Here is a 25,507-nt window from a genome sequence, read left to right as displayed (position 1 = left end):
TGTTTCCAAACCAACTTCATTCTAAGCCAAAGACTAGAAAATATGCTGAAGCATATCTTCCCTTTGGTTTCACCTGCACAAGTGCCGAGGTAGGTCTCCCCTGCAGGATTGGTTTTCCCTTCATTGGGAGCAGCGCTGGGCTGTTTAAATCACAGACGAACAGTATCCCACATTCTTGATTTTTAGTTCAAACACTTGTTGTACTGACTAACTACTCCTGACATTTTGGAGATGTTAGCTCTTTATACAGTAAAGTTACAGTGGGATACAAATAACATCAGGCTGATACTGCCACGATTTGTTCCCCGTTCAAATCATGGACAAACAGCATCCTACAGCTGTTTATGTTTTTAAACAACTGGTGGGGGATGGGGGGGCGCGAACGTTTTTCGTGTAAAACAAAGGGGGGCCCAGCAAAAAAGAGTTTGGGAACCACTGTATTAGCAGCCACTTAATACGATTAAGTCCACAATTCACACCAATTAAATGGTAATTATTATACCAACTTATCACCTTCATCTTCCTCATGACTTATTTATGCATCATCACTTCAGTCGTTCTCGGGTTTCTCCAGATTTCTCTGTTTTCCGTGCATCAACAGGTTTCTGTTGCCAACACTTTTTTGAACAGTGAAGGTCATGTTGCTATGGGAACAGCAGTTTTACCCAGTCTTATTCTCTCTCCCACACACACAGACACACACAGGCACACACACACTCATTTTCATATCTTCGTGAGGACGTCTCATTGACATAATGCTTTCCCTAGTCGCTTACCCTAGCCATCAAAAATGAATACCTAAGCCTAACCCTCAGCCTAAACGTAAACATAACCAAATTGTAACCCTGATACTAAAACCAGACGTGTTTGGAAACACGTCACACATGTTTGCTTTGGCCTCCACCGCAAACTAAATAGGATAAAAGCTTTTCCTGAAGGCCGCAGGATTCTGGCGCCCTCCAGTGGCCACCACATTATCACAAAAGGACAAAAAATAATACACTCATGCACAAAAGAATGTGTCAGGAAAAATGCCTTTTACACAGATTGCAAAACAGAGACCACCTAATATCCACAAACTTGTAGTCTTGCTGTCGCTCTGTGGTCGGTGACAGGTCATATAGACTGTACAGGGAGCCATCTCATGATGAAATTTCAACATGATTACAGATTACAGAACAAAACTTCACACGAGGAGTTTCAGTGATTCAAACGTCTTCATCCAGCAGGACTGTTCTGTGTTTGACATCCTAATCAGTTAATCAGTTCGACTGGGACAACAGATCTCTTAATTGATTCTTTCTGCTTGTGGTTAGGGTTAAAGTTCAGACACTCTATAGAGGAACTGGCTGGTGGCTGGAGTTATTACAGTGAAATCTGGGTTGTGATGATGATGATGATGGCAGGCTGCTGCTTATGTATAAAACACAGACATTTATTTCCAGTCTTATTAAAAGCGGCACTAAGCTCACACTGTCATTTCTGTGGTATGAAAAGTTCCCCCGGACAAATAGAAACACCAGCAGTGTCACTCTGGGAGAATAAAACTTGTCGGTGAAGCCAAATATACTCATTATAAAATAAACACTGTGCCACTGCACTCCTTCTACATTACACAAATGACTTTAATTAAGGATGCTTTGAGCTGGAAGACTCTGAAACATTCCCATGATGCTTGAAGTTGTTTTTTTCTTCCTCTATGGAGAGATGTTTTGGAGTACACGTGTCTCCTTGGTTACAGGGGTGAAGAAGTGGACTGATTCTCAGTTTAAAAAAAAAAGTGGTCTGAACGCCGTGAGAATGACAGTTTCCGTGACTTCCAAAGACACACTGAAGCCCGCACAGTGGATGTGTGTTAATGAATATCAAATTATCTACAGATCGCCTCGCGCGCGTCACCGTGTTCATGCTTTTATGTCCAATTCAGTCTAATCTGAACGATAAAAACACAAATGTGTGAAACCAGAGAGCCTTGGCAATCATGGCCCACATCACGCGTTCTCTACGTCAGCAGCTGCACGCACACACGCACACACACACACAGACACGCACACATTCGCTCCGTGTGCAATGCTGCTGCTGCTGCACGATAAAACGTGGTCGGTACCGGGATGATGGACCATCGATCCGAGGAGATGCGGGAAAGAACCATGGCAACGGGATTTTGGGGCTGAGTAACGCAGGCGGTCGATAAGGGTGGGTTCAGGCAGCGCGAGGACCAGACATCCGCAGATCGATTGTCACAGGTACTGATAGGTGAACCGGGCGCGCTCTCGCGTGTGTGTGGCAGCACAGAAGCTGTCATCAGTCTCGATATTTCGGTAAGAACCCGAAGAGCAGCTCGTTCTCCTCACAGCTGCAGGCAGATGTTCGAATAATCAATCAGTTTCTGTCTGCGTGGCTCAACGTTTACGTTCTAACACCTGCTCGTGTAATAACTGTGAATGAGCCCGCAGCTGTAATCTAACAGCTGGACACAGAGTGGGCGGGCTGATTAATCAGTGAAATCCTGTTCAGTGTTCATACTTTATGCTGCAGGTAATTCGACAGTCTTTTCTTTGATTTGTGCTCAGGTCTCATTTTTTAAATTCTTAAAGTTTTCTCGTGCCACAAATCAAACTTTTCCAAAATAGTTCTGACCAATCTGTCATTTGTTAGTGTTGACTTGTTTTCTAAAAGCTTTGATTTTACATCATTGTTCGCTTTTTTATGTTTATAACGAGACATTATAGCAACATTTTCTTTATATTTTTCATGTTTTTTTAAAAATATATTTACATTTTATATTTTTTTTCATCACAGAACTAATTTTACTTAATTTCTTATTTTGACCTTTTTTTGTAATGTAAGTATTATTTTATTTATATTTTAATTAATTAGACTGTTTTACTTACCTTTTCACTTATTAGGTTAAACGTTTTAAGTTTTAATTTCCCAATTTTTACATTTTTGTGTCATAATTTGACTCTTTAGTGGCCTAATTTAGACTTTTTATGTCAAAATATCTCAAAATTCACTTGTTTCTTATAGTGGTTAGTTCTTAAATGTATACTTTTCTTTCAGTTTCAGTTTTCATTTAAAAATGTTTTTCTGATCACTTTTACTTTTTATCTCATGATTTTGATTTGGTGACTCAAACATTTTGGTTTGTTAAGCTGGTGTTGGTCTGAGTGACATAAATTTAATCTCCACACCAATTTGTTTGTGAGTGTAAGGACATTCAGTAACTGCATAACTCCCTTAAAACAAATGTAAAAACTCAACTGTGAACAAATCCTCCTCTGTGGCACACAGAGGTAGAGCATATGTGTGCTGCTTAAAGGACAAATCTGCTCTACTTCTATATTTGTATAAGCTCTCAGGCGAGTTACTGTATTGCAGCAGCCCCTCGCTGTAGTCCTTACCAAATAAAAACTCCTGAATGAAACATGGAGGGCATGGAAAGAGGAAGAGGAGGCTGAAGTAGGCGAACAGAGAGACTCCACGCCCCAGACGTTTCTTTCTTCCTGCTCATCCATGCGTGCTTAAATTCCTCTGCACGGGTCTGAGCAGCGGCGTAAAAGATTGCTGCCTCACAGAAACAAACACACACATGCGCCCCACTAACATCAGACCCAGCAGCTCGCCACAGGACACGCATGTGACCCTCCAGCATGGATCCGGCTTATCCGTGAAGAAGGAATCAAACACACGTGTTCTGCTGTTTTTAATGTTCAGGTCTGAGCCTCGTTACATCTTCATCTGCATAGAATCAATTATGTAGAGCTCACACGCACTCTGACCCAGTTTTCACTCCGGTTTACTCTGTGTGTTTCTTCTTCTACTCTTACTATCTCTGTTGCAGTCTCTTTGTTGTTCCCTAATGAGCTCATATTTTTTCTTCCAGGTCTGCTGCTTCCTTGTGAATCATGTCTTCCTCCTCGTCCTCCTCCTCTTCCACGGAGCTGCCCTACTTCTGTCCTCGCTGCGGGGATGGGTTTCGGTTCTCATCTGTAGCTGAGCTCCGGGCGCACCTGGTCAGCCGACACACCTACGAGACCCTGCTGGTGCTCTCCCAGGTAACCAAGCAAATGATCATTTTCACCACTGATTAACTGCTAAAGTACCTTTGTTGTGGAAGATTTCATGACATGTGACAAACTAAAGAGATTTGAGTTTGCTGTCATGTGGAACAAAGAAATAATGTGTCCTCCCAGAGGCCACATCGTGGAAACGATTGGAATTTGGACACATAATAATGGATCTGATTGGGAAATCTGTCTGACATCACCCGGTGAATACGGAATATGGATGGAAAGCAGCTATACGGAGCTACAGAGACTCAGTAGTTACTCTACATTAAAACAAATTGATGTTGTCTGTTTCATTGTTCAGCCTCTCAGATTTAAGATTTTCTCTGTTTCTGTTTGACACCTGCTGGTAATGAAGCTAGCCAACAATACATGACTTTGGTAGCTTTAATTTCCTAGCAAACATGGTTGAATTCCCAACATAATCTCCCTGGTCATAACTGATCATGCTAGGACTGCAAAAATAAACCATAGATAGATGGATGTTCATGCTGTTTGCACACAGAAGTGAGGTCGTGTCAGACCTTAGAAAGGGAGAAAAACTGACCAGATTATTGCAACGAAGAAAATAAGTGGCTGTGTCTGACAGTTAATCTGGTTAGTGCATGGTTTTTGAATAGAAACAAACACAGGCTTTTATTTTTATTTTTCTAAATAATTAAGACTCTTAAACTGTTTAGATTTATGTGAATTCTGTCAAGCATCAACTCTCTGATCCTCATGTCAGCATCATAAACTCAGGGATGTAACTAATATTGTGAGTTTGAGACACCCATGAAATTTATACCCATGTTATTCGTTTCTTCTCCTTCATTTTATTGAGAATATTTTAGTTCTTTGCATTCTAAAAGCGGTGCAGGACACATTTGAAGACAGCGAGACAGTGGTGGTAGGAGTGGCAGGTGGGTGGAACCACATTAGGGTTTGGCTTTACCCCCCCCCCCCCTTATTTAGAGTTATGATAGACAGGTAGAGGAAGATAGAGGAAGTCAGACGGGAGTCTCTGTGGACTCTGATGTTTGCAGATGACACTGTGTTATATAGTTTGAGCAGGGAGAGGTAGAGGTATGCTCTGGAGAGGAAAAGATGGTGAAGGTGAGTCAACCATTCAAAGCAACAGACAGTGCACAAGAGCGATGAGGAAGAGAGTGCAGGCAGGGTGGAGTGGGGAGAAAGTGTCAGGGGTAATTTGTGAATGAGCAAGAGTGAAAGGAAGATTTACAGGATCGTTTGGAGACCATTGAGACAATCCAGATCTTCCACCTGTAACTAATAATTTCTTTTTAATGTGACCAGCCCTTGAACTGCGTTACCAGTGCCAGTATTAACCCTTTAAGACCTACCATAGAACCAAGTCCGCCAGAGCTTATATTATATTTTTACATGCTATGGAGCCATTTTTGGGAGCATTTCAAGTTGATATACATCAATACAACCATTATAACCCAGATTTTAATAATATGTCTGCATTAAGTGCATAGTAATTACATAAATTGCAAAAAAGTGCAATAAACTACAAAAAAATTAAAATCGTTTTTGTTTTTTTAACATATATTTCTAGTTAGAGAAATTTAAGAGGCTTATCCCTCAAAACTGTAAATACAAAAAAGTTGCACAAAATAGTTTCCAACCACAGGAAATTTATTTTGAGTGTCTTCATAGTTTTATTTTTGAAATACACCAATTTTTATATACTGCAGGAAAAACGAAAATAAATATTATAATGCAAATTTGTAAAAAGCAGCATATGCATCAAAATAAACTATTTCCAGCAGTGCAATATGAGTCCTAAGCATCCCAGAAACGACACAGAAAGTCAGAAAGTCAAACATAACTTTTAAAAACACCAGTATAGGCTCGTGAGGCTATATGGTAAAAAAAAACAACTACATTTCCGCGAAAATGACGTCACTTCCGGTTTCGGGCAGGTAATGGCGGACATGCAAAAGTTCGCGCTGACGTCTATTCCACCGTAGGAAGTGTTATGAACAGCTGATCGGATCGGCAAAGCGTGTTTCTGGAATATTATGTTTTTGTTGCTGCAAGTGCTTTTTATGCAGTTTTTGCAAAGTTATATGTGGAAGGAAACTGTGACCGAGGACAAGCTGATGGCATAAGATGTAAGTACAACTCCTCCGGTTTCATATGCAAAATAAATTATTGCGCTAGCTTACGTGGTTGCAGAGCTACCAGGATTTAAAAATAGTTATGCAAAACAGAGCGTGCCCGCTCCGACCGGTTTTAAAGGGTTAACTTTGTCTTAATGTTTCAGGCTCGGGTCAGAAGCTCCAGAACCAGTTCTCTCCTCCCACTCCCTAGCCCAGCTGTATCCCAAAGTCAGAGCACTTCTCTAGACATGGAACATCAAAGCCTGCCCCTGCCACTGGCCTGCTTGGATCTCGCCTCATCATCTGCCTCCGTCCAACTGCTCAGGGAGATGTTCGGTGCTTCAGATTGCCCTCTGCCTTGCTCTACGGTACATTCAGAAGGCCCCTCCACTGCTCTGGCCCTTCCTGGATCTGTGGATCTTTTTGCTGGGAAGAACCTTGGAGAGGTGAGGGTCCAGCTAGGCTTGGTGGAGATTGGGCTGGAAGAGCGACTGGGGCTCGGGCTGGATCATAAAATCGCCCGGACTTTCGCGGAGGTTGAGGAGAGGGTGAACCGACGCATGGCCCGACTGAAAGTGGAGCTACAGAGGAGAGAGATGGAGCTACAGCGGGCGAGGCGAGACAAGGAACGACTCAGGAGTGAGAAACAGGAAGTGGAAGAGAAAGCAGCCTACCTGTCCCGACAGGTGGGCGGGGCTTTAAGCAATGTTTTAAACACGATTTTGAAGTCGCTGTATATTCACTGTCCTATTTTTGTATTCCTGCAGGTCTCAGCTGCCATGGAGATGATGGAGAAATTAAAGAAAGATCTTACAGGGAAAGAGAAGGAGCTCAGCAAACGACAACAGTCAGTATCTGGAAGTTTTGTGGATAAAACTGTGTTTTCAGGATTTATTTTCCCTCTTTTTATGGAACAAACAAGAAAAATTTTTTCGATTAAAGTTTTCTTCATTGCACCATTGTTATTATTCATTTATGATCAGCCCTTTTCTATGTTCTATGGACTAGTCATCACAATAACAATGGTAAAAAGTTTAACATGTTCGCGTATTTATTTTAAACAGTGTACATTTTTTAACTTGTTCTGTAAATAGACAAGGTTGAAAAGACTAAACAGCAGTTTAGGGCTGCAGTTCCCCTATTGTCCACTTGGGGCAGGGTGTAAAAGTAAATGAGTGCCCATAGACTTCCATGTTAAATTTGCCAACTTTACAGCAGAAACATGTCTGCAGCCTGCTACAAAACCAGTTTCTGTTGGGTGTTTTAATTTATTTATATCACACCTTTTTATTTTGTATGAAGGACTAAAGTTTGGAGTCCCTTTGGATTTATCACCAATAAAATGACCAAGACATCCATAAATTCTTCTGAAAATGATGTGTAGCGCTTACCTAAATCTTACCAAGCTTTAAAGTTTCCTCTAGTACTACACTCATCACGTAATAGATCTCCAAGGACTGCAGGCAGCAACTGCTGAGGTTGTTTTTGGCTAATTTTACTCAGCCCTCAGTGGCAAACTTGAACTCTGGTGTAGAATCTAAGGGATGTATGTGGAGGTGAATGGGGTCAGATTTAAATACCAAGTAGGAAGTGCTTTGGGTGTTAAAATCTTTTGCACTCGTATCCTCTGGCAGCAGTAGATGTAGTGTGGCAGAATTTGTCGTGTGGTCAGTTTTTGTTTGTGGGAAATGAATCACTAATAGCAGAAGCAAACAGCATGTAATGTAATATCATGAAACTACAGCGCGCTGAGCACAGAAACACGGTGCACAGGCAGAGGACACGTCATGTTTAATCTGCCTCACTCTGTGTTTCTCTCTGTCTCTCTCACACAAACACACACACACACAAACACACACACACACACTCTGCTGCGGTTTGCTGGGATGATAAATGTAAGATGACAATGAGGCAGAGCAGCCCGAGGGTGTGTATTTTTGGGAGGTCACTCGGTTTGTTTTGCGTGTTTTTTGTGCCGTCTATCTTATTTAATTTATTTATCATTTGGGTCACTGAATAATATGTACATTCTGAACTGTGTGTGTTTTGCAGGGAGATGGTGGACATTGAGCATTTTTTGAGGGAGACGGCAGAGAAAGAGGCCGAAGCCAAATCCAGGCTGCAGGTGATGCAGGAGATCTTCTGTTGTTGCTTCTTTTGTAATTAAACTCTGGGTGGTTTATTTTGATTTGTTTGACAAGAGCGATGCGTGAGATTAATCTGACCCAGCTCACACAGGGTAACCCGACAGTTTTTATAGTGGGGTTGGCCAAGATGAGGCTGTTATTTACACATGAAACTACGTATTGGAGGGGGGCAAGTATGCAGCATGTGCACTCGTCTATGAAATAATCCTTTGTCATTCAAAACCTGTAAAGTGTTATATTATACTTTATATTTTAACTTAACCTTTTCTTCCCACATAGTTTGGTTAGGTTTTTAGATTAGAGTTTGGGTCAAAATCATAGAGTTCATGTACAAGAATGTGTTCAGATTCCAGAGAGAAAATAAAGGACACTGGGGCAGAGTTAATATACAAAAAGCGAGCTTTTGTTGACAACTTAAGAAAACTCCTGCAAAATGCACAGATGTTAATTCTATTGCAAGTAAAATATGTAAGTATCTGTCATAGGACTCCTTTCAGGCCTTAGTGTCATCCACACTGTTTAGTCTGTGGGCCCACAAACACTGTTGTCACTCAAACTAGAACTGTAAACAATTTTAAAACACATCCATTGAAATTGGATCTTAACTCACACTGAGTTAAGAGACCCACAATGAACATGAGGAACACGGGGGTGCACATGCAGCGCAAACAAGAAATTTAACTGACACGGGTGCAGATAACAGCGCACACACACAGTGAAACTAATGCGAGTGGCGTGAACAATCACAAAGGAAGGAAAACTACAAGACATTCACAAAAATACCCAAAATATTCGATTTCAATAACAAACCCAAAAGTGACTCATCAAACATGCTCTAAGGCAAACCCTGCCTTGTTTGCCTCGTCCTCTTCCCCTACTACAGCTTTCCAGCCAGTCCTGGGTCTGTCCCAGAGCCTCCTCTCAGTTGGACATGCCCAAAACACCTCACCCAGAAGGGTCCCAGGAGGCATCCGAGTCAAAGGCTAACTCAGTGTGGAGGAGTAGCGGCTCTACTCAGAGTACCAACCAAACGGCAGAGACCCTAAACCTCATTCTTTCTGTCACTACCCAGATTCTGTGGCCACATGTGAGGGTGGTAATGTAAAACAACAGTTTTACTTTCATGTTCATCTCTCTTTTCACCACATCAGACCGGTACAGGGTCTGCATCAATGCCACACCAGTCTATTCATCAATCTCCTGCTGCTTTCTTCTCTCACCCATTAACGAGACCCCGAGATACTTGAACTCTTCCACTTGGGGTAGCGACTCATTTCCAACCTTGGCCTCAGTCCAATTTCCTGATCCATGCTGGAGCTCATTGCTCAATAAAGCCATCAGAACCAGACTGGCCAGAAATGTCCTGGTGAAGTCCAAAAGCCACTGAGCACAAGTCTGTCTTATTGCCTTGGGCAAACGCCCACATATTCTTGAATATCCTTGAGAAGAGCTGGTCCAGTGCTTCCTGAGGATGAAAACCTCATTGTTCTTCCTGAAGTGTAACTAAAGACAGCCTCTCTTCTCAAGGACATTGGTTGCTGGCGATGGTAAGGACTGTAGAGCTGGAATGAGATATTCCACTCAATTCAGTTTTCTTTAGTCATGTCTTGGTGCTCAGAGAACCTCTTACAACTTCATGTTAGTTCATGATTGTGGGGAGTGTTAGCAATTCCTATCAAAAACCTTTGGTATTCAGATGCAGCTTACACTAAACATACAGAAGTCGGCAAATCGGATAAAATCTTTCTGTTGCTGTGCTTCGCTTGATTACAGATGTTCATTGAGACACTGCTGGAGCGAGCAGATTGCGCAGAGAGACGGCTCCTGATGCTTGGCTCGCACGAACATCGCAACCTCTCCCCAGACAGTGACGGGTACGCATACACCGAGCCCTATGTGCTCACTGAGGTTTACGAACCTACACGGAGCCAAGGGGGACGCAGTCTGGATGGCAGCACTGATGACATCATTGCAAATAAGATGCAGGAAACCATTGGAAACAGGGTGGGAAATACAAACAAACATCTTTGATTAAAGTATTCATGAGAGTATGTATTGTCTATAGAGAGGAGCAGGACCTGGAATTTGTTAGGTCTCACTCAACATTTCCTCATCCTGCTCTTCCAGAGGAGTTATAGCGTGTCGAGCTCCTACAGGCTGGGAGAGCAGCTGCATGGACACCATCGCTACAGGTACCTGAACACACCTGACTCTTTCAAAGAGTTTACAGTGTCAGTGAAATGCTCACACCTCCTCTCGGTTTCTGTCATCAAGTGGTCTCGCTGGACGAATGCGAACCTCGTCTCTGGGTTCGGGGGGTTGGAACTGCGAGGCGGCATCAACCCATCTCCATCCAAATCTCTACGCCCAACCCTGGACTCAACGAGAGAGAGGAGAAGGAGGAGAAGATGGGAGGAGGGAGAGGTTCTGGTATGCAGATGTTTGTTTTGTGACTTTTATTTTGAACAGGGCTTAAAATTTTAAAGAGCAAGTCTTTCTTCTGCTGTTATTTCAGGGCTGCGGAAGAGGGATGGGGGAGAACGTGGAAGAAAAGAAACTTTCGTCACCATAGCACCGAGGAGGAAGACGAGGAAGACGAGGAAGATGAGGAACTGTGGACCAGTGCTGAGATGAGGAGACTCATCTTTGCCAGGACACACACACCTGGATCAGGTATATAATTTCTGCCCATCATTCCTGTGGTCTTTCTTTTCCCCTCTGGCTGTTACAGGCTGCTTTAATGCAACACTTCCTGTGGCTGCTTCACAATAAAAGCTTCTGCCTTTCATTACTCTGCTCTCCTGACCCAGATACCCCCTCTTCCGTCCGCTCCACACCCTCCCGTTGCTTTGGTGACAGACAGCTGGTAGCAGACACCCTGCGGCTGAGGGCGGGCCTTTTTTGCATCTTCCCATATTTGGACGTGCGCTCAATGCTGCTTGCAGCCGAGGTGTGCTCTGATTGGCGGTTCGTTGCCAGGCACCCTGCTGTTTGGACACGCCTCCAGCTGGAGAATGCCAGAGTGTCTACAGAGGTATCGAAGTCTTCATCATCTTCAAATAGTTACTAATGTCATCCTCTTATAGCTGTCCCTGATAATCTTCTGGCCATGTAACATTTAACATGTGACAGTCATGGTGACAGTGTAGGGTGAAGGGAATAAGGCCCCACTCACACAGGTTTAGAAACTAGTCAGTGACCCCCTGGCAACCACTGGTTGCTAGGGGAAAATGTGTATTGTGCATGTTCGCAAAAACATACATGTGATTGCTTTAGTCACTAGCAGAACGCCAAGGTCACCTCCACTTTGCATGAAAGAAACTGAAAACTGCAACACTAACCACTTCCTGCTTTCAGTTTGGGTATTTCCATCCAAACTTAAGCTTGGCTGGTTGGTTTCCTTTTTTGACTTCATACTTGAAATTTGTTTTTTCATAATTTTAGCCTTGCGATTACAAGATGGAGCATAGTAGCTTCAACAGAAAGATAAAAGAAAGAGCAGCATCTATACAAAGTAAATATGTGTTTGCTTTTTGTCTCAGTTTTAAAATTGTTGCTAATTTAAAACTGTGTTCACACATAGAAACCTTAATATGGCAGAATATTCTTTATTCAGTAATACTCCAAAATCAGATTTTCATTCAATAAACAGTTACTGTCTTGTAGTATTAAGCTGTGTGGCAGAGTGACTACATGAAAGATGTTGTCAGGGAAAAAATGCAGGAATTACTTGGTTTATACTTTAAAATGTTTATTTCACATTTAAAATGTGTTTCTTTGTGTGTAGTTCCTGACGACGCTGTCACAGTGGTGCACTCAAACTCAGGCCGTGGTGCTCAGCAACCTGAAGCCTCGAAGTCGTCGAGCCAACGAGACGCGAGAGGATTACCACAGAAACATACGGTAAATTAAACTCACAAAGGTTTGCCTTTCTGTACTTCTGAGGGCCCTGGTTGTAGCCCAAGCATAGGTTAAGTCTTTAATGTTACTGGCTAGCCAAAATGTCCAGACGGTGATGATTTAAACCAAAAATAACCACTGAGTCAAGCCCTCATTCAAACCTAATTATTTACATTTTGAGGATTAATTTTTGTCCCCTCAGTGTGACTGTGTGAGTTGTGTCCCTACAAAATCAAAAATCCAAGCCCACACACACACGCCGCTCTCAAGGATTAATGCTGCTACCGAGGAAATGTACAAGCTTTTCTTATCTTTTTGAAATGCATGTTGTCATGGTAACGCAGCTGTTATCTGATTGGTCAGTGCTCAGTGCATTAACAGGTTTCTGAGACGTTACAAGAGAAGAAAGCTGTCCTCTAAGTGCATTGTGGGTACTGTAGTTGGCATACGTCTGTTTGTGTGTCAATCAGAGGGAGTGTGGAGCCCGGGGTGGAGGCCCTGCTGCGGTCAGCAGGGGGCAGCTTGCTCCACCTGTCTATCTCTCAGTGTCCCCACATCCTCACCGATAGGACCCTGTGGCTGGCCAGCTGCTACAGCAGGAACCTGCAGACGCTCACATACAGGTGAGACTGTTTACCTGTCCCCTTCTTCACCTGACTGTCTGCTTACTCGACTGTCTGTCTGGTCATCTGCAGGAGTTCATCAGATCCTCTCGGTCAGGAGGTTCTCTGGGCTTTGGGTGCTGGATGCAGGAGCATCGCCAGCCTGCAGGTGGCGCCTGCTCATCCCTGGTTAGTACACACACACACACAGTCCACTGTGATAGCTCCATACTGAAAAACAACAAACCTGTTTCCCTTTTTCTAAAAAAATTAAAAAAAATTCCTGTCCTGTCTGCTGTGAATCCAGTCTAGAGTGCAGGAATAAATGAGCAGATTTGAGTCACCTTGACACCAGTCTTTTTCTCTCTTCAATATTTCCAGCCAACAGCCAACTCGTTTTGGTAACCGCTGCTTGCAGACAATTGGCCGTTGCTGGCCACACCTCCGCTCTCTCAGTGTGGGCGGAGCTGGCTGTGGGACTCAGGGGTTGGTTGCTGCTGGTCAGTGAAAAATATGGTTATTGACATTTTTGTTTCATGTCCTACATGCTTGTACAAATTAAATCCGTAATAACTGTAAAGTTACAGTTTATTTTGGTGTAAAAATACAATGCATTATACCATTAGCTGTGTGGGTTTTTTGTTGTTGTGTGTTTTGTGTGCAGTACGCAACTGTGCTCAGCTACAGGTGCTGGAGTTGGAGCGTATTACTGACCTCGGCCTGCAGGCGGCGACAGAGCTGTGTAAGGCTGGACTGAAGAAGAACCTGCAGACGTTGATCTTGACACACACGCCCGTGAGCGGTCAGGCCATCCTGCACTTCCACAGTGAGTCTCTGTAACTGAAGGGAAGACAGAAATGTGAGATTATTATTAATCAATGATTGCTGATGACTCCTCTGTGTACCTGTGCAGGTGAGTGTGAGAACATCAGGTCAATCATTGTCGAGGTCTCTGCGTCAGATTACTTTGAAGAACCGGACACCGAGGAAGCACAACATCTGTTTGGAGAGATTCTCAGTACACTGAAGGTGAGTTATAAATACTGCTCTTTGATTGGCTGTCAGGAGTAGCAGACAAATATTTATTTCAATGTAAAGTGTGCACTGAGAGAAAATAAGACTGGGCTTTTGGACAGGGGGCTAAATCAGCTGCTTCTCAGCAGGCTCCACAAATATGGGCAATCACCCTTGAGGAACTACAAAAAAGCCAAGTATAAGACAAAGAAGGATTATTTTTAACTGTGAATCATGAAAAGCTCATCTAGAATAAAAATGTGGAACAGTAAATGAGCAGAATAGTTCCCCTCAAATGTACTTCATTTATGTTTAACATGAAACATTAAAACATCAAATAAAACACAAATATAAACAAGAGTAGCTCACATTTGCTGCTTGTCCCACAAGTTCCTGACACTGCCCCCTGGTGACTGTACATAGCTACAACATGGGTCTGCAAAGCTCTGGACTTGGGTTTGATGTTTTTCTTGGAATGATGTGCCTGAGACGTGCCAGTCATAAATAAACCCCGCTCTGAATTGCTCAAATTAAGACAAAAACACTTTGGTCACTATCGGCTTCATGAATACTTAATAAATCATCACAAACATCACAAACAACTGACATCACTGACAGTCACTTTACAACTTGCTTTGTTTTTAGAACTGCAGAAGCAGTTCTACAAGTTTTTCAAGCTCTCAAAATACTTCTGGAAGTGTGCTTTCAACAAGCAGAGTGCATCACTTCACTCTGCACTCGTGTGATTTTCGGACATTTGTGACAAACTGTCTACAGACAGAAACCCTCTGACCAATTCAGTACAATTCAGGATACATCCGTATAACGGTGCAGGCATACAAATCTGTACAAATGCAATCCCACAACGTCAGACTCAGTGGTCAGAACATGCTTGTACTACTTAACCACAATGTTTTTGTATTTTCCTGTAAATCTGTAAATGGTCATGGTTGGATTTACCAAGGATCTAATTTCCTGGAAATAAACCCAACTCTGGACGACTTAACTGAAGAGGAAGTTTTTTTTAGGTCAGCTTTAAAACTCAGAGAGACTTTAAGCACAGACCACCTTCATGTTGTCATTTTTGTGCCCCTTCAGGTTCTTCAGACGCGTCCTGGTGTGAGTGACGTCCTGCGAGTTAAAGCCGACAGTTTCTCCTGACCTCAGCACAAACTGCTTTCTTTTATACGTGAGAACGTCTAAATCTGTTTTGTTTTTTGTTTTTTTACCTGAAGCCATTAATCTTTCCCTGAACTAATGTGTGCAATATTTACTACACACTGGCCTAAACTGAAACTGTTTTTTGAGGAAATACCTGTAGCTTGATTTATTTAAAAAAAAAGAAAAAGAATAAAAGGTATTTAATGTGTTTTTAGGAATTTAGGCTAAAATAAACCATACTTATCCCTTAATGTCTGTGCTAAACCCATGCAAAGCAGTCAAGTCCCATGGCGTCAAATACTGCCACTCTATCGGATGCTGCTGTTGTCCTATTGATAGTCCTTTGGCTTCATTGTCCTGACATATCTACCAGTCCTCTTTTAAAGCTACTTATTTCAAAAATAGTTTAAATCCTTCAAAATCAAATTAAAGCTGAAAAGCTCAACAGAACTAAACACTGTGTTAAAGAAAAAGCAGTAGTTTGGTGTAATACCACTGTATACCCAAAGAGAGTGCAGCGACTCAGTGGAGACTTTTTTAACCAGAAGAATGATTACAGTTATATAAGAAAAAACCTCTCAAGGAAATTGGGGCTGCTAAAAAGAAATTAGTTAGCTGTAGGCACGGAAAACTACTTGGTCAAGTTTGTTTTTGTTTTTAAAGGCAACAAGTATGGCCTTATGTTAAAAACTTTTGTTTAAATGGCATGATACGAAAGGGCCCTTCACAAGCGTCGATACATGAAGAAGAAACAACAATTGTCATTTTATCTTTGAGATGCCACTGGATAAGAAACATGGCAGTATTTGGAACTCTGAGAATGAGACTGGGCTAATCGACTGCATCTTAAAGCTTTTAAAATCTATTAATAATACAAATAGGACAGACTAAGTGGCAATCAGGCTAAAGCAGGCTAACCCCTGCTCACTCCAAAAGACTAAAACTCAAAAAGTACATCATATTTTCTTAAGTTTTAATTTTCCTGCAGGTCTTTTTTTGTATATTATGAACAGCTTCTAACATTAAAAATAAGACTTAAAATAATTGTATGAGTCACTCATTGAGTGAAATGGGAAGGCAAGACCTCAAACTAAAATCTTGATCCTTTAACTTTTTACTTAAAAGTCTGAATAAGAACTTTTTCTACCTTAGCGACCTCTTTTTTAGCACTCTTTCTCCTCACGAATCTTAGAGCCCTTTAACTTTTATTCATCTCTTCTATTTTTGCAATAACTCAGACCTCAGCAAAGTTGAGCACCTCTAATAAACCTTTATTTACCCTCATCAAACAGAACGTCGTTGTTCCGCAAAAAAGAGCCATACTTGTTGTATTGAAGTAATCATAACCTTTAGTCTTACCTCAAGTTTTAACAGAACCCTCGTTCATTATTTTTACCTTAAATATAAGCACAAGAACACACATATGCACAAAGACTTTTTGCACAAGCAAGCAGGGCGCATTGAATTATGCCCCAAAGATATCAGTCGAGCAATCATTGAATCAACCTGTCAGTGAGAACTGCAGATGTGTTGATAAAAGAAAATGTCTTTTAGCAACCCCTAGAAGCTGCAGATGCTACCTGTGTGGTTTCCCCATCAATAAATCACTTCCTCATCAGGTTTGTGTCTCCTCTTGATTAATTATGTGGTAAAACAATCAAGATATGTTCGTTTTCTACAATCAAAGGTTTCTGTTTCTAATGTTGGACTGGAATCTACTGTTCTTAAATGTGCCCTATGCAATGCTTTGTCACATGTGAAACACTTTGTATTTCCACTTAAAAATAAAAATGTCCCTTGAGTCTCTCAGTTACCTCAAACAGCCTTTGGACTCATTCCTGTCTTATGAACGTGAGATGGAAATCTAAAGGATGTGACGTTTGAACACAAAAATAAAACCTGATGTGGCTGCACACAGGATTTAGGCCCCAGTCGCACAGGCTTAAAGATCAGGGGTTGTGAGGGCAAATTGTTTGCAATCGACCCCTGAGAAGTCGTGGCTCAGTGTTTGTGGACTCAGTCATTTGGGGATTTTTGCTTAGAAGCTCACCGATAATTGTTTGCAGAACCCCCTGCTGAATCTTTAAACTGTTTAAACTATAAAAAATAGGCATTTATTGACAACATTAGCATTTTTTTACCATATCCAAAATTCATGGTTTTCAACAATTCATGCGTGCTCTGGGAACGTAACCCTCGCGAATTCTGGGGGTCTACTGTATTTGCCAAGTGATTCCTGGAGATTGAGACCTGTTACTAAAGTTCCATTTGCTGAGGCTTACAGAATCACTTCCAAAATAGAGAAAAGTTTATATTTCCTGACCTATTGGTGACTGGTTACCAGTAGTTACAAGGGGAGACTGGTTGCAAAGAGGTGTACAGTGCTGCACCAAAACCCTCATTCTTGTTGGTTTGGTTGCCCAAACAAGTGTGTGGAAAATGCAAACTACGGGCAATCAGCTGTTCTGTATTCTGAGCTCTAGTGAAGTTAGAAAAAGTGAAATGGAAATTGAAAATCGAGGACTCTAAAAGTAAAAGTTATGCCTCTGCATTGTCTCCGATTCTGGTTTGCAAGTTTCCTACAGCTCGGTGAGTTGTTAGCGAGTGTTTCGGGACAAGCTGGCATCTTCCATACAATATTCAGGTGACCATGGCAAACTGCTAGCAACCAAAGCAACCTTTGTAACTGGCAGGTTTAAATGATGTGACAGCAAAACCTTAATATGTTCTGCCTTTTCAGCTGCTGTACAACACTCATGACATACAGCATAGAGTAGTAATACATTGTAAGTGGATGTTGTGGGTGATAGCAGCTCGCTGCCTGCAGTTCAATTAACAGCCACAGGGGTCATTCATAGTAACAGCTTTTTGAAGATTAAATGTGGGCCACATTATACCCACCACATTGATTGCTTTGGGAACGAGCAGTGATGTCATCACACAACCATATCCATTTGTAACTGCCATACAGCACTGTTGTGCCAAGGGCAAAAACGGTGAGTATAATCGCCGTAAAAGACATTGAGAACCACCAGGAACACAGACGTTCCCCCTTCCTTCAGCTCCTCCTGTCTGCATCAATGGAAGTCATATTTTGCCAAAAGGAGACATCCAGCTTCTTCTGCAGCTTCCGAGATACACAGTCTGAAGCACAAATATCACCTGGTCAGCGTTGATGGTGTTTTTTTTGTTACAAAAAGATCCAATCAGTGTATAAAAACTGTCTCTGTGAGGTCTGAGTTTCAGTCAGCAAAGCTCTGCGGATGACATGCGGTTAAGATAAAATGGGCTAAGATAAGCTGCTACACAAAGAAGGTCAGGAGCAAAGGTTGTCCCCGTGTGTTTACACCTGTGGGAGTGAGCGACCTTTGATCCCAAGAGAGTGACTGATAGAGAGAGCATGGTATGAAGTAACAGTAGATGATGTGTTTTAATTTGTGTGAGAAAAAAGTGAGGATCCCAGGCAAATCTGTGTGGTTTGGCTGATTGTGTGTGTGTGTGTGTGTGTGTGCGTGTATGTGTGTTTTGGTCACCATGGTTTTCCTCAGACGGACACTGCTGCTTCATTACGTGCTGCTGTCGGCCATGTTGGCTCTGCTCCTCTTCGTCAGCTCTTTCTGGCTGCGTGAGTTTCCTTCGTCACTGTTGGTTCCAACTCTCAGTTATTTTCTACCATAGACTGTAACAAAGTATGTTTGCTCATGTAGTGTTAAGACACTTAAAGATGATCTATTCTGCTTATTCTGTCATAAATAACTAGATACAGATATATGAAAGACCATACATTTTATATGGTCAAAGTTTCAAATATTGAGTTGAAAGTATATAAATTCAACCTCAGGAAGCAAAAATTCACTCCTAGACTCTGTTTAAATTTACAAAGCACTGGGTGCTTCCCCTCAACAGGTTTCCAGAAGTTGGCCAATCAGGTGAAGGTGAGTTTTTAGGGAGGCTCGAGATAGTTTGTGTTTGGTTTTGTTGCTTTGTTTTTGTATCATTTGCATTAGCAAGCAAGCTAAGGTTAGTCAGTAAGTGCTTACCTGATATTATTGGTATCAAATAATATCAGGTAAGCTAATGTTTGCTGATATCAGCCAGAATCACTGATCTGATAAACGCCTGCCTGGCTTACTCTTCATAGGGAAAAAAAAATAACCCTCAGTAAATAATCACGTTAGTAAGGCTTCATAAAGTAATTTTAGCATCAATGTTAGCAAGTGAGTTAAGGTACCCCCTAACCCTAGCAAGCTAACCTTAACTCACTTTTTGTGATAACATGTTCTACAGATAAGCTCATGTTAACTTACAATTTTATCCGGTAAAGCTGTCTTCCTAGCTTTTTATCAGCCTAAAATACCCTGCTACTTAGAAAATGTGACAAAGTGTGGACAGAGAGAAAACTAGACTTCAGCAGACTTCAGCTGCCCCTCAGCAGGCTTCCAGAATTTGGCCAGTCAAAAGTAAGTGAGCTCATCGTGTAAGTCGGGCTGTATAAAAGCCCAGTATAAATAACAGAGCTACTCTACGAGTCCCAAAATAAATTTAAAAAAATGTAACAATAACGCACATTAGATTTTTAGAGTTTGGAAGTACTGCACTAGCTACTTTTATATTTTCATTTTACATTGATAAACATATGATGAACCCTAAAATCAAAACTACATTACCAGAAATCCTAAAGTTAATAATGTTAACTGAACATTGCTTCTTTTAAACCAACTTTATTACCAAATGCAATCATTTAATGTATTAACTCTGCAATTATTATGAGTCACAGCTGATGAGGTTTGCATTTTATTTGTCTAACCAGAGGTTTGTTTGTTTGGTTTGTCATCTGTTTGTTTCAGCCCAGGGTGGAGTCCGGGACTGTGGCAGCCCCTGGCAGCCATGTTTGAGTTTTTACCACGAGAAGGTAAGATTAATCCCACTTATATACATGTAAGTCGCACAATAAATAAAAACCTGTAATTTTCACAAAAAATATAAACCTTTAAAAAGCTCTTCTGAGTGATCCAATCAAATTTTTCTTAGAGGACTGTTGTTTTGTTTTTCCAGAACACCTGTATAAATACCAATGTCTGTTTTAAGACCTACCTGGTGAAATAAAGCTAACAATGACTTGCTGCACCATCATGCAGTACAAACTGGTACTGCTGGAAAGTACAGCCTGCAAAAGGAGAGTTTCGATTAATATCTCTTCAACAAAATGTTTGGACATAAAATTAGTCAATACTTCACCTAAGGTTAATAGTTTTAGTTAAACTAGAAAGGTTTGAATGATATTTAATAATATATATATATATAATACTATATTTTTGAATTAAATTATTAAAACTGACTAAGGACATGTGAAAGCAAATACAAAGTCTATCATGAAGAGACTAGAAATGAGGAAGAGAAACAAAGAGAAACTAACATGATCATGATAACAGTAAATATCATGTTGTTCAGTAAAAAAAGTTTCTCTCTTTTAGCCGGAGCCTCCGTGGGCCCCTGAGCAGTGGGCGGAGCCAGATGGAGCCCTGTCCCTCATAAAGGAGTGCCCCGGCCAGTCATTTCAGGCTTCACATCTGCTGCTGTACCTGAAATCCAGCCTGGCAAACGATGGTGACATCCTGCTGGAGCCATACCTGAAGAGCTGGGACCAGCTGCTGAAGTACACAAACAGCTCGACAGTATTATTACTCTTATTCTTTGACTTTGCATGAGTCACAGTTGAAAAAAATGTCCTTTTTGTTTTACTTTAGGCCTTGGTGGAGCCCTTTAGTACGGAAGCGTAGAGCTGCCACCCAGGCAAAATAAAAATAGAGCTATATCACAATATAATGTGAAAAGTTTATTGCAGGTGTGGCTTCAAGGCTCACAAGTGATCATTTAAGGAAATCCCACAGAAAACAAGTGTTTAGAGCAGTTTGAGATTTTGGCTTACGGCAGCTACTTGTGCTGATGTCATCATTTAAAACTTTGGCCATGCTTCATATAAGTATCCACCATTGGTGACAGTATCTATCTGTCTGTCCATCTATCTGATTTTATGCTAATAAATGTAACATTTCTGGGTTTAAAAATCAATCAGACAAAACATGTTAGCTTTAACTCACCACATGTTTTCTATGGGCAAGCCCAGTGCAGGCACACCCATTGGGGGGTGCATTGGACAAGTGTTGGGTTGTCTTACCCACACAGCCCCAGAGTTTACCCACAGCTACCCACTGTGGTCCCACAGGGGCATGTTTTCTAGGTATGTGCTCTTGATTGACTAATTTAACATAAAACCAAGGTCCAAAATTAAAAATGACGATGCAGGGACAAACAAAAAGTTTTAAAAAAATACTAAAATCTGTGAAAGCTGATTCTCACAGCACTCGTGTTATCTTCACAGAAGGGTCTCATCAATGTTTTTGCCCTCAGGTTCATGGAGTCGCTTGGGCCGATGGTCAGTTTCTTCTCTCAGAAGGTGCAAGAAAAGGTCGTGCTGATTCGAGAGCTGTCACTCAGACACAGTGCAGAGGCTAATGGGGAACCCGCTGGACTACAAACCCCAGAAGCATTTGGATTAAAAACAGGGGTGAGTTTGAGGATTATTGTGTGAAATTTTCATCTAACACAAACCATGTTCTAGTATACCTGCCAAAAAATAAATGTGAATTTTCTTGTTTGTTTTTTTAACATTTTGGTTTATTGTTGATGTTTTTAAATGGTAACAAAGACATTCCTGAAGAAATAGTGAGGCCAAAGTTCACAAAATCCTGGCATCACACTGTGACACTGTCATTTTTGGTTTTATTTTTCTCTGGAGGCGTATCGTTCTGTTAGATCAATGATGGAGGCGGAGTTGAGAGCGGATATGGTTAACTTCTCGTACCGCACAGACTCAGGCTGCAGGACGCTGCTCCGGCTGCACCGTTCCCTCCTCTGGCTGAAGCTAATGTTGGACGGTTTGGCTGAAGGACCGGATGAAAACGGACAATACAAAACGCCGGGGGAGCTGAGCAGGTAACCCCACCAGTCTGTTTTTAAGTACTCAGACAGACTCAAACTCTAATGTTTAGAGTAAAAATTGACTAACATACATACTATTATCCGTTCAGGGATGCCTACAAGGTGGCGCTGGCCCCACACCACCCCTGGGTGCTCCGGCAGGCGGCAGAATTTGTCTTCCTCGCCCTTCCCGACAGACAGTACTTTTTGCAGCTGGTGTGTGTGCAGAACCAGCAGGAGGCTACGCCCATCCTGCGCATCATCATCCACGCCCTGATGCTGGTGCACACACAAACTCAGCAGCTTCTGGCCGAGCGAGACATGCTGGATCTTCCCTGACCAGCCAACTCAGTCTCACGGCAGTTTGTCAGACAGTCACAATATTTAATCTTAATCTTATTTAATCCTATTTTTTCATTACAAGAATTTTCTCATTTTTCTGAGAGAAGAATGTAAAGTGTGAAACTAACTTTGAGACTAGTACTTCTGCTACTACTACTATAAGGTTTAGCAATTGTAGATCTACTTGGTTAGGTTTGAGCATGATGGATTAGGTTTAAACGAAGATCATGGATTGGCTTAAAGCACAATGGACCCATGGATGTGAGCAGTCAAACTAAGAAAAAACTGGAAACATCAGGAACAAAACAAAACTTTCACCTCACAAATTCAGAGAGGATTCTACGGACTATTCTGACTCTGGACATGTTTAGGATTTTTCACACTTTGGCTTATTTGGAACATAAAATTCTGTCATGGAAAACAAGCCGGCTTGATTTTTTCCCTTTTTTCACACATAAGGAACAGAGGTTTGTATGAACAAATGAAAAAAGGTTATTCGCTGAGGAGGAGCACGAAGACGGCAATAATATCAAAAGAAAGAACTCAGAATTTCAAAGTTTCATTAGAGTTATTGTTGACAATAATTTCCACAAATGTAATAAAGCTTTCCATGACTGGTAAAAGGTTCGTTGTTCAGGGTCAAGGCTTTTTAATAGACTGAAGAAGCTGCAATGGTTTATGTTTAACATTCATTCAAAAGGTCACAAAAACTGCAGACAACTATGGGCCTGAAGTTTATAATGTTTTGTTTGGAGAATTTTGTTAGTGCTCTAACTGAAATACTTTTATTTATTACAAGCATTAACAGAAAGCTACTTGAAAGCCAGCGTTTTTCCCCTTGTTTGATTATCGATACTTAACTGCTTTTCATTGCTACCACTAAGATGATGGCAAGATGGCATTTCACTATAAAATATACAAGTTATACAGAACGGACAAAACACAGAACACGATGCAGTTTCACCTGCAGTGAGCATGGACACTGGAGAGAGGACTGCCCCAACTGGGGCCAGAGCCAGGATGGACAGCACTGTGAGAAGCAGCAGCAATGGTCACAAACAGCCTGAAAAGGAGGGCAGGACCCCAGGGCAGGCTTCAGGCCGTGCTTTACCCAAGGCACCAGAACAGGAAAGTGTGTATTAGGTTCATTAGGGTTTCCTTATTCATACTTATAGCTATTTGGGTAATTTGTGGTCTATTAGGGGATTATTGGTAAGGTTGGTTAACAGGGCTATTGGGGATTGGATCTAATACCAAAGCAGACATGATGATGTTTGATGGCTTTTAATAGTGTTGATCTGCCATAGGGCAGATCAAAGGAGGGACTGTTGGAGTTAAATAATTTGCAGTGCCTCAATAATGCTATGCTTTTTATTAATAAAGTTATATAGTGTAGTATTGAGTGGACGGAGCCCTGAAAAATAAAGGCATTAGACCAGGTGTCCTTGGGGAGTAGAAAGCTGCAGACTCTTGCTCACGCTTGCTTTGGAAAATGCAGATAAGTGGGGACCATCTCTAGTGGAAAGTTACTGAGACACTGTTGTTTAGACTAGAATGAGAGAGCTTCTGTAAAACTGTCAGGGGCACCACCACCATTTTGAGATCTGCGGCACCGTGTCATGCATGACGCATCTCCCTTCTAGAAGTAATGTGAAAGAGAAATAAAGTGTGAAATGGTGTAGTGAGCAGTGTGTTTTTGTCTTCCATCAGATGCCTCTGAGGAATCAAAAGAACTCGGTGAAGTGTTGATATTTACAGTTTACATTTGAAGTTCACAGTCACTTTTTAAAAATGAGAAATAGATTAAAAACTAAATAAAACTGGTAAAACGCTGAATTAAATCAAGCGTTTGTCCCTGGACTTCAGTAAGTGAAAGCTTACTTAAGGATCTGAGAATCATGTGTTTTGGCAAAAAAAATTGTAATAAAAAGAAAAATGTCCACAACGATTTATTTCCATTAAAAAAATGAAATACAAATTTTTCAGATGTAAAAAAAACTGCAACTCAAAGTACATTATGTGTAAAACTGATCAAAAAGAAGTTGTTGTTAGTGCTCTAACTGAAATACTTAGAGTAAGTATCTAAAGTCCGTCCACGATGTCTCTGTGGACGGACTGGAGACATCGTTTTTCTCCACCTGGTGACTCTTCATGTTCAGTGTCAGCTCGTTCTCACTCTCGCGGCGTTCGTAACCTTCCGCGTTCTTATGGTACGCGCCGGGTTATGGATGAATTGCAGTGGAATGACGGTCCCGCGGACGTTCCAGCCATGTATACCAGGCCTAAACCTTACCATAAGCCAATTCCTAACCATAACCAGCACTGAAATGACGTAAAATAGTGTTTTCCAAAGCGATTTTAAGAAAATGAACAAAAATGTGTAGATTGAGTCCAAACGGTTCTCATAATTTCTCTTTTTTTTTTCCTCCGATCTCGTCATTTAGGAACGTTTTGGGTACGCGAAAGCGTAAAATGTTGACGATTTGTCACCTAGCGTAAAATATTACCCTTAGGGAGTGAGAACCCGTGTTGTCAGTGTTGGGAAGGTTACTTTTAAAATGTATTCCACTAAAGATTACAGAATACATGCCCCAAAATGTATTTTGTAACGTATTCAGTTAAGTGACTCAAGGAGAGTAACATATTCTGAATACTTTGGATTACTTAATATGTTATCAAGCTTTTAAAACTACATGAATATTGCTGTGTTATTTATTACTATTAATGAAGGCTACAAGCAATACTAATACCAAGTAGATTTTTAAATCTTAATATAAAATGAGTAACAGTAGGGTGGACATTAGCTCAGAGGCGGAGGCAGATATTTGATACACTCGGGGCTTAGCTTAACGCATGTGGGATTGTTGGGGGGGGGGGGGGGGGGCTGAAATGACTGAAAGATTAATAGGCTCTGTGTTGTTGTCTTTTTGTTCAGAAAAGAATGACTTCATATAGGGAAAAATATATATCACATATGCAGGACACCTTAAATATGTAATGTGAGTAATGTGTAGAGTGTAATACATTACTTTGAAAAAAATAATGAACCCCAACACTGTTAAGTCAAGGGCGCAAACTGATTTTCTAAAATCTGCAACTTGCAGTTCACTGCTAATTACACAGATATTAAACGTCAAAAAAGGCTGCTTGCTATGGTCACAGTTATTGCTGCGTGGAAGAAG

At 41.3% G+C, this 25,507-nt stretch overlaps 2 protein-coding genes across 4 annotated transcripts; both read left to right on the top strand.

The window, feature by feature from the left end:
• The first annotated feature begins 1,975 nt into the window (after window positions 1–1,975).
• On the top strand, window positions 1,976–16,822 carry LOC146523170 (F-box only protein 41). Of its 3 annotated transcripts, XR_014871414.1 has the most exons (18): window positions 1,976–2,246; window positions 3,887–4,058; window positions 6,343–6,864; window positions 6,946–7,025; window positions 8,231–8,303; window positions 10,099–10,329; window positions 10,453–10,517; window positions 10,600–10,755; window positions 10,841–10,998; window positions 11,136–11,359; window positions 12,113–12,228; window positions 12,696–12,848; window positions 12,921–13,016; window positions 13,209–13,327; window positions 13,492–13,653; window positions 13,741–13,856; window positions 14,940–15,612; window positions 15,674–16,822. XR_014871414.1 is itself a non-coding variant. In XM_085144982.1 (17 exons), the coding sequence occupies exons 2-17, from the start codon at window positions 3,909–3,911 to the stop codon at window positions 15,000–15,002; spliced, it is 2,484 nt and encodes an 827-aa protein (XP_085001108.1). In that variant the 5' UTR covers window positions 1,976–2,246; window positions 3,887–3,908; the 3' UTR covers window positions 15,003–16,822. The 3 variants fall into 3 exon arrangements, 2 of the variants coding, with proteins under 2 accessions (XP_085001108.1, XP_085001116.1); XM_085144982.1 differs by having other exon boundaries at window positions 14,940–16,822; XM_085144990.1 differs by lacking the exon at window positions 1,976–2,246 and adding an exon at window positions 3,086–3,717 and having other exon boundaries at window positions 14,940–16,822.
• A 109-nt stretch (window positions 16,823–16,931) lies between these two features.
• LOC146523169 (ceramide-1-phosphate transfer protein-like) lies at window positions 16,932–24,060 on the top strand. The gene is made up of 6 exons (XM_085145390.1): window positions 16,932–18,627; window positions 19,850–19,914; window positions 20,477–20,658; window positions 21,414–21,570; window positions 21,802–21,998; window positions 22,094–24,060. Exons 1-6 carry the CDS (start codon window positions 18,519–18,521, stop codon window positions 22,320–22,322), a joined length of 939 nt encoding a protein of 312 aa, XP_085001516.1. The 5' UTR covers window positions 16,932–18,518; the 3' UTR covers window positions 22,323–24,060.
• Window positions 24,061–25,507: the final 1,447 nt, after the last annotated feature.

Source organism: Neolamprologus multifasciatus, chromosome 3 (genome assembly GCF_963576455.1).
Source record: "Neolamprologus multifasciatus chromosome 3, fNeoMul1.2, whole genome shotgun sequence".
In the NCBI taxonomy this organism is placed as follows: domain Eukaryota; kingdom Metazoa; phylum Chordata; class Actinopteri; order Cichliformes; family Cichlidae; genus Neolamprologus; species Neolamprologus multifasciatus.
This window is presented reverse-complemented; position numbering and strand designations above follow the sequence as displayed.